General features: G+C 40.1%; 1 protein-coding gene across 1 annotated transcript; it reads left to right on the top strand.

Annotated features, from left to right (window-relative positions):
* Nucleotides 1-6,913: 6,913 nt before the first annotated feature.
* On the top strand, nucleotides 6,914-8,418 carry LOC126376736 (uncharacterized). The gene is made up of 3 exons (XM_050024299.1): nucleotides 6,914-7,030; nucleotides 7,220-7,309; nucleotides 8,245-8,418. The coding sequence occupies exons 1-3, from the start codon at nucleotides 6,917-6,919 to the stop codon at nucleotides 8,404-8,406; spliced, it is 366 nt and encodes a 121-aa protein (XP_049880256.1). The 5' UTR covers nucleotides 6,914-6,916; the 3' UTR covers nucleotides 8,407-8,418.
* The last annotated feature ends 1,321 nt before the right edge of the window (nucleotides 8,419-9,739 follow it).

Here is a 9,739-nt window from a genome sequence, read left to right as displayed (position 1 = left end):
GACCGTGTTTCCCAGGTGTTAGTTGGCAGATCGTACTCTGCGGGGTCTTCCAGCTGGTCTGCAGCATGGACGTGTTGTCATTGTACCTGCATTACAACGTGTACGGGATCATTTCCAAAACGCCATGGGACACGTACGTGTTCACAATCGTTTTATAAAAAGATAGTTGCCGTGTGACAAAGGGGTTTAAGTATATTCCGAAGCACGGAACAGTAAGGCTTAGGCGGGTCTCACACGAGGCGGTCGCGGTTGGCGCCGAAGCGATCGCCATTTTTTTTGACGTGACTTATTATTATTATTTATCTAATTAAGGCAACTAAGGCCCATACAATATACACGATGTTAAAGACATCGTAACGAAAACTTTGAGGGATGATTCTGAGTTGATATCAAGTAAAATTTTCCGTCGCAAAAGTATAAAACTGAAAATAATTTAACATAACATAAACAGCCCATGTGCGTCCTACTGCTGGGCACAGGCTTCCTCTCAATCAACCGGAGGGGCTATGGAGCATACTTCACCACGCTGCTCCAATGCGGGTTGGTGGAAAATAATTGAAATAACCAAAATTATAATCATGGTCTGAATCATCCCCCTCAGTATTCGTTGCGGTGTCACTAACATATGATAGCTATTAATGTAGATTTGCCACAAATAGCACTAAATACTTGGCCGAAAAGGTAGATATTGGCTTGTATGTAAACCTGTGATTGTTGAAGCACCAGCACCGCCTCATCGCGCGATTACTGATGTATGTACGTAGTCGTTACATGAGCCATGTCAGGGGCCTATGGCAGCTCGATAATATCCCTGACACTAGGGTTGATGAGGTTGATATTCCACCTCACAACCCACACGTTAGGGTTCTTACAGACGATCTGCAAGTTGTGAACGACAGAGGCTACTTCAGCCGTCGCCTCCTGTCGATGGCTGCCGTCGACGCGTTGGCGGCGGCGGTCAATGCGTCGATGGCTGCCGTCGACGCGTTTGCGGCGGCGGTCAATGCGTCGACGGCTGCTGCCGAGAGGCGGGAACGGTTGCCCTTGCCGTGGCTGACAGGCGACAACTCTTGCGGACGAAACACGTCGCAACTGCAAAAGTCGCCACCTGTCGGCAACGGCTGAAGTAGCCTCTGCCATTCACAACTTGCAGCTCGTCTGTAAGAACCCTTAAAAAGACCTAAATAAATAATTAATTCTGCAACCTTCTTCATCGACAGGTGCCAGAGTGAAACATTTTATCTGAAACCAAACCCGCACTTGTGTTATTGCTTTGAAAAGGCAGAGTTTAAAAACGTTACGGAGTATAATAAAAAACACAACATTCGCGATTTCTATTTAGTGGCCAACTACTGGCATGGAAAACATCCGACAACAAAGCAAAATATATATTTTCAAATGGCTCCTATAGTGTACTTTTTGTGAGTGTGGCTTTTGTCTTTCTGTTCTTTTTCTCTTTCAATCATGTTGTACGTCTTAATTCGTCGCGTGTCGTTTACAGAACGTTTCCACTTTGGAAATGTTCCCAGTAAGTACTAAAAAGGCGCAAAAGTTATGTCAAAATAACTTGATAAAGTCAGGGGCCTTTGGCGGCTCAATCATAACCCTGACACGACGGTTGATGAGGGTGGTATTCCACCTCCACAACCCACACGATAAGAAGAAGATCATGATTTCAGACACCAATGGACACAAACAAGCGTGTTGATATACAAATCACACCAATGGTTAACATATTTCGTAGTTTTGTGGATACTGCCAGCCCTATGCTACAGAGGAATATTCAGAAGAGTTACTTGGACGGTGTGTATTTATTTTTATCCTCAATACAATACACTACAAATACACTTTATTGCACCAAAATGAAAAGAAATAATTACAAAAAGGGTCTTAACTAAGTATATGGCAAATAGCGGCCTTATCGCTTAAAGCGATTTCTTCCAAACAACCCTAAGGTGATGAAAAATGTAAAAAAAATAAAGGTTTCAGGTACAACTTGCCAATAAATACATGCAAATAAATATATTAATGATTAGTTGCAACAGGATATTGCAAAATTCCCACGGAAACGGGGGGTAGCAGGAAAAAACATTTGTATGAAAAAATCTAAACCGCCTAAGATACGAGTAGACATTTTCAATCTCGCATGCATGCATACCTTAGTAAATATAAAGTTTAGTTATGGCTGTATTTTGAAAAATGGGAGTTAGCGGGAAAAAAATGTTGTATCAAAAAAATCTAAACTGCATAAGTTAGATGCTTGAAATTTGACATGCACTCCCACACACACAAAGATCTCTATTTTATAACACGCCACGCGACGAAGTCGCTGGCAAAAGCTAGTAGTCTATATGCAATAAAGATTGATTGAATGATTGAACCTGTGACTACACAGTGAGAGTCAACCGTTCTTTCAACTGGGCTCCCACGGCTACCAAACTCATTATGATGTGTTTCAGATATTTAGTAGTGTACAGCAGTTCCTCAATTTATTTTTCATCTGTAGCGCTGTTTTCTTGTGGTTGTCAAAGTTTGAAGAGGAACAAGTCATTTCATATCCAAGAATATATATTGGAGACGACATGGATTTAATAACGGTACGATGCAATGTTCATTTGATTACAACACTATCGGCCTTACAAATAAAAAAACCATCCTTATTTCTAGACTATACTAGGAATAGTTAAACCTGGTATAAGCCGATAATAAGGTGATAATTTAAAAAATTCGAGAAGAAACCAACAAATCATTAATCGACGCAAAATTTGTTGCTGAATAACTAACTCTACATAAATAATAAAATTATGTATCATAATGTCTTCCAATAGGTCCATAGCTTACGCAGCCTCTATCGGAGTGTTATCTATTTTATTTACTTGTTGTTGTCCCCGATACCGACCCCGCCGGCGTATTCGACGATTTCCCTCATTCAGCGCTTATCGCTATCGACCCACTAGGGTCGATTAATTCTTTCAAATATTTTTCCTCTCAGGCGACGCCCTGAACCGAGGTTCGCGCCCAACTGGGCACCCTCAGGCCTGTTGTCTTAAACGTTGTACCGGGTGAGAGCCTTCAGCGCTCCCCATTTGTCCGGCCAAGCAGTTAATGCCATCTGCGGCAAATCTACAATAAGAAAAAAAAAACTTGTCTGGTTAAGGATGCAAAATCAGAAAAGAAGAAAAAAAAATTAAAAGAAAGAAAAAAAAAAGAAAGCATATGCTTTCATTTCATATAAGTCTCATCAGTGGAGGTTCTTGGCCCAAGTTTCATACAAATGTGCCCATTGTCATTTTCAGAGTTTCGACTTCACCGGGCTATCGGATACTATCCACGGACCCCCAGTGGTCCAATTGTTGACTGCGCGGAGTAATGACCAGGTGATGACATGACATAAGGGCTTATTACATCTACCTGTCCGACAGGTTAGATGCGTCAAGGCCACGGGTGGTTACCATGACAACTCGCTCGAGATCGTGGTTACCATAGTTACGCCCCGCCGATTTGCTATTAGACTACACGATGTGATCGGAAAATGGGAGTTGGTGGGGAGTAACCATGGTAACCATTCGTGACCTTGACGCATCTAGCCTGATGGACAGGTTGGTGTAATAACCCCTATAATAAGATGACATTAAACGAACACTAGTTAGGCACTTGACTGGAACCAAATATGAACCTATACCGGGTGTTAGTGACATCGTAAGGAATACTGAGGGGGATGATTCAGACCATGATTCTGAGTTAATATCAAGTGGGATTATTCATGTAAGTATTTTTTGAAATAATTTTCAATGATATATGATATATTTTCATTTGCGATGGAAATTTGCACTTGATATTAACTCAGAATAAGGAGCTGAATCATCCCCCTCAGTATTTGTTACGATGTGACTTAGGTAAACCCTGTACAAGTACATACATATGGCCACAAAAATAGACAGGGTGTTAGTGACGTCGTAACAAATACTGAGTGGGATGATTCAGACCATGATTCTGAGTTGTTGCCAAGTGGATTTTCCTATCGGAAAATTCATGAATATTTTTGTTATTTTTAATTCATGGTCTGAATCATCCCCCTCAGTATTCGTTACGATGTTACTAATAACCTGTACACTTTGCAGACTCAACCGGGCCGCGACAGCATTCTAATTGTTTTTTCCAATGCGGTTTACCACGTGTTCAAGTATGTAGTATACGACATGATACGAAAACACGTCGAGGCAGAATACAATTTTTTTGTAATGGTATCAATCTTTAGTAAGTATTAAATAGATAAGTAGCAGTAGCAGTGTTAGCGAAATCGTAACGAAAACTTTAAGGGATGACTCAGACCCTGATTCTGAATTGATATCAAGTGGAATGTCCCGTCGGAATATTAATGAAAAAGTTTGTGTTTCTTTAAATTATTTTCTGTCGCATATTGTAGGTACTGTAACAGTGTGTAATATATTATAAAGAATAATAATAATGAATATAAATTGATGCGCACTAATGACTTTATTATTACAGATAGTTACCCTGATTTTTACATTTGGAATATGTTTTTTGCTGACTTATTTCTGGGCACTGTTTTATTAAAAATGTATTATCTTTCAACGTTCATTGTGGAATTTTTAATATTCGTAAGTACCTATCAGCAACTAATGTTACTTGAACTCGTGCTTTCTCTTTCCCTTCCCGCATGCCGGTCGCCATCTAAGGCGCGGTATAGCGCTCGCATTCATTGCCCATACAACGTTTCCCAAAATGTTTCGCATATAATAATGTTTGTCATCTGTTTCATTTCACAACTAAATTGACTGACAGATAATCAGTAGGTAGGTATACATATTTTTGTTCTTATTTGACATCTGGCGTTTGTATGAACACGCAAAAACTTAATGCCTAACAAAAATATGATAGTTTGGCAAGTGATTAATTAAATTCAGGCACAATGAAAATGTGCCTGACGAAGTTATGCGTACTTATTTATGGATTTGCCAAGTGAACTAAGTACTTATGTGATTTTTATTTTTATAGCACTTACCCGTGCTTAGGGAAACTCACAAGCTAGAGTCAGAAACCCTTCAGAGTCAGAAATTTTTTGATTTAAATTTTCTCGAAGTATATATTTGGAAAGTGTCATTTTGCCAACATTTTTTTGCTAAATGAAAATTTGCCAAATATTTTTCAAATAGCTACAGAACCGTCCAGCACTTTAAATGCTTTACAGCTTCAGGTGGTGTCTGTTTCAGATGATAACATTCCAAATAATCGTGGAAGTGATTTCCATAGAGTGGCAGGTGATCAAACGGTGGGTGGCGACAGTCGTCCTCCCTATTGTAGGGATAGTACTCAGTACCATTCTATCGAATGAGGTTGGTAAAATGTTATACGAGTTTAATTTTTATTAAGTTCAATATTTTCCCGATAATAAATAGTTAGTTTAGTTAGTTAGTAGTAGCTCTCACGACTTTTGTTTTCACGTGGCTTATTGTAGGTTGGCCTCTTTTGTTTTGACGTGACTTATTGTAGATTTGCCGCAGGTGGCATTAACTACTTGGCCGGACAAATTGGGAGCAATGAAGGCTCTCACCCGGTACAACGTTTAAGACAACCTGAGGGTGCCCAGTTGGGGGCGAACCTCAGGGCGTCGTCTGAGAGGAAAATTATTTGAAAGAATTAATCGACCCTAACGGGTCAATAGCGATAAGTACTGATTGAGGGAAGTCGTCGACCACGCCGGCGGGGTCGGTATCAGGGTCCTACTGGATTCGAACCTGCGACCTCAAAGTGTCCTGGACCTGCGACCTGGGCATTCCACCAACTGGACTACCACGGCTCATTTCTTTTCATCGTTTATGTGCAGGAGAAGCGCTATCTCTACGTGTTCACGACGGCCATCAGCTGTACGGCGGAGCTGGCCGTGGTATGCTGGCTGTATCCGCTCAGTCGACTCTTCGATGACATGAACTTCCATTTTGGCTCCAAGCCGAACAATTGGCGCAAATTAAGCCTCGTGATTATGCCCTGCTGGACCATGGCAAGTTGTTCTTTATTCCTAAAATTAAAATTAAACGTCAATTGTTTTGTCTTCTTAAGAATAAGAATAAAATAAATTTATTGCAACAATTTACATTTGTTATAACAACTAGGTAATTATGAATATTACGAATACGGGCAAAAGGAAATGGCTCAGCTTGTGCTGTGATGGAGCCATGCTATGGCGCCATCCACCGCTGGTTTTCAGTCATTTCCTCTTCCTGGGATATTGTGCGGAAGTAATTGTTAACTCTTCTTCTATCGTGTGGGTTGTGAGGTGGAATTCCAGACTCAGCAACCCTGGTGTCAGGGTTATTATTGCGCCGCCAAAGGCCCCTGACATGGCTCATGTAACGATTACTCACTTACATCAGTAAGTAGTAACCGGGACCAACGGCTTAACGGGCCTTCCGAAGCACGGATCATCTTACTTTCAGACAATGAGGTGATCAGCCTATAATGTCCTTACCAAACTAGGGATCACAAAGCGATTTTTGGAATGTGTCCCTACCGGGATTCAAACCCGGGACCTCCGGATCGTGAACTATAGAAACTTAGTAAATCCTTTTGTATGGGAATATATATTGAATCAAGATTTGAAAAAAATATATATATTATTATTTTACCTCTTGTGGCACAAATAAAATGAAGCCACAGATATAATGATAAAATAGAAAAAGATATTAATTTATTTACGTTTTACACTGAATCCGCTATACGTACGCCATCCAGGTAACATATAGGAATCAGACTAGGGTCCCTATACCCATAAGTGACTAACAAGTGATTTTGTTTTCAGTACAAACTGTACTTGCTAATTGCTACATTTAGTGACGTTGTCGCAAGAAATAATTATTTGAAAGTACATAATTCAACTTTGTATGCAGAAGAAAAAATGAAAATTTTATGGAGTTACTCGTCGACTAAGTGGGTTTGGATCGTTGCAACGGCACCACTGATTCTTGGAGCTGCTTTTGGTGTCATCAAACACATATTTATGCAAAAACAGGTAAGTAAGTACCTATACAAGGTGTTAGTGACATCGTAACGAATATTGAGGGGGATGATTCAGGCCATGATTCTGGGATTAATATGGCCACATCGAAGCTTAAATGTGGCAATATTAACCCCCCTTGATAGGGTAAAAGCTAAAGACAAGTACTATGTGTAAAGACAAGTAAATACGAATTTATTACAGACTTGGCGGGAACTGGTGAAGCCGAGAGCGGACTGGGGTCCATCTGACCATGTAATCCGACAGTTAAGGAAGCAATTTGAGGCTAGAGAAGTATGTGTACTATTTCCTGTCTTAGAGTGTCCCAAAAAACTTTTATCACCCCCGAGCAGATCGTAAAAATCTATACAAGATATTTCTAATATAGGGTCAAACCCTGTGCAACGTAACGGGTTTTTTTATGTGTCAAAACCCGGAGTGCACCTTTTTGAACAATTGGTATAGTCTGAGGTACTTACATCCATCGCAAGATGAACTATAGTAAGTACACACATCTCAACAACCTTTTTAGACCTCAGTTTTAGACCAACGTGACAGGTGTATTTGTATGTATTTTTTAATGATCATCATTAAGAGCCACGCGCACGGTGTAACATTCTCCATTCTTGTCTATCAAAGCGCAATTCAGAACCACTCGCACAGTGTAACATTCTCCATTCTTGTCTATCAAAGCGCAATCCAGAGCAACTCGCACAGTGTAACATTCTCCATTCTTGTCTATCAAAGCGCAATTCAGAACCACTCGCACAGTGTAACATTCTCCATTCTTGTCTATCAAAGCGCAATCCAGAGCAACTCGCACAGTGTAACATTCTCCATTCTTGTCTATCAAAGCGCAATTCACAACCACTCGCACAGTGTAACATTCTCCATTCTTGTCTATCAAAGCGCAATTCAGAGCCACTCGCACATTGTAACATTCTCCATTCTTGTCTATCAAAGCGCAATTCTTTTACTTCATTATAAGGGTGGTATCAATAAACTAATCTCAGCTTTGAGACTGCTCTCAAGATCATGTCAATGTGACAGTTCTTATATAAAAACAGGGACTTGAGCATGATCTTGAGGGCAGTCTCAGCTGAGATTAGTTTATTAATACCACCCTAAGACACGACGTTCACCTTCTCTTTAATCTGTTCCATGTAAGCTTATCTTCGTCTTCTCCTTCCTCCTTTGTATGTTTTTTTTTTGTTTTTAATTGTTTGCAGTATGTGGGGTCGCAGGCGTCCCGGTATTTGAGCCGTCATTTGCTGGAGAAAGCGCACACTAAAACTTATCGTTTGGATGTCAAATATGCGACGGAAACCGAAAGACCCTCCGCCGCAGCAGAACCGCAGGTGGAAGACAAACGAGACAGAGAAACAGATTGAAACAAAAAAAGATCATCAAGCAATTTATCATCAGTTCATCGCTTTGCAATTGATAATCTGTATTGTTATAGTTAACATAACATAAACAGCCTATATACGTCCCACTGCAGGGCACAGGCCTCTCCTCAATCACCGGAGGGGGTATGGAGCATACTCCACCACGCTGCTCCACTGCGGGTTGGTGGAGGTGTTTTTACGGCTAATAGCCGGGACCAACGGCTTAACGTGCCCTCCGAAGCACGGATTGTTATAGTTATATAATAATTATTTATGTATATATACATATACAGGCTGTTAGTGACATCGTAACGAATACTGAGGGGGATGATTCAGCTCATAATTCTGAGTTAATATCAAGTGGAATTTTCCGTCGACAAAATTCATGTTTCTATTTTGTTTTTGAAAATTCTTTTTAATTCTATTACTTTTACGATGGAAAATTCTACTAAATATTAACTCAGAATAATGTGCTGAATCATCCCCCTCAGTATTCGTTGCGATGTCACTTATACCTCGTACAAGTACGTACAGGTAGCCGTACGAGTACGTATGGGTGTTAGTGACACCGCAACGAATACTGAGGGGGATGATTCGGCTCATGATTATAAAATTCACATTGATATCAACTCAGAATCAATTAAATGCAGAGCTGGAAAAACGTCTTTTAAACATGCTCACAACTATATCCTAATTGGGGTAGTACGTACTTAGTTCCTTTTTATTACTTATAGGGGTGAATGTCTTATATTATTACTTAAAGTATTTTTTCGGTAGTTACAACTAATAAATAATATTTATTTTTTTAAAGATTTTTTTTTGTTGTGGGAAACGGGGTGGGATCATGGCCTAATATCATCTCGAGTTTTACCTACTACGTACAATCATATAATAAGGAATTCATAATAACTATATACTTACATATAGAATTCTCCGCTCTCCACCAGCAGCGGCTGAGCTAGGTTTAACGTACCCTTTCTCGATCTTATTAATCTTCCATCGTATGGGCGTCAGACATTATACACATAGATGCTCGTGTACGATAACGTCAAATTTGCGGTTTGCCCATAGACTTCGATTTTTGCGCTTACCCGGAGAAAATAAACGCAGCGTGGATAAGAGATATACACATAGAGTTTTTTGTTTATTTTGGTTTTCTTCGAAGGGCAAGGTAAAGGTGATGAGGATGAATGATGAAACCTAAGCCCCCATACTCGGAGCAGACTTCTACTCTGAACCCCAAACGAATTAACTCAAACCTCCGCATAAACTTTTAAGTTATAAAGCGGCTTGTTGGCACGAAGTGAAATAGATAGGAACACTTTGTTTATTGAAT

The sequence above is a fragment of the Pectinophora gossypiella genome, chromosome 21 (genome assembly GCF_024362695.1).
Source record: "Pectinophora gossypiella chromosome 21, ilPecGoss1.1, whole genome shotgun sequence".
NCBI lineage: Eukaryota > Metazoa > Arthropoda > Insecta > Lepidoptera > Gelechiidae > Pectinophora > Pectinophora gossypiella.
The sequence above is the reverse complement of the archived record's forward strand: the minus strand, read 5'-3'. Positions and strand labels throughout refer to the sequence as shown.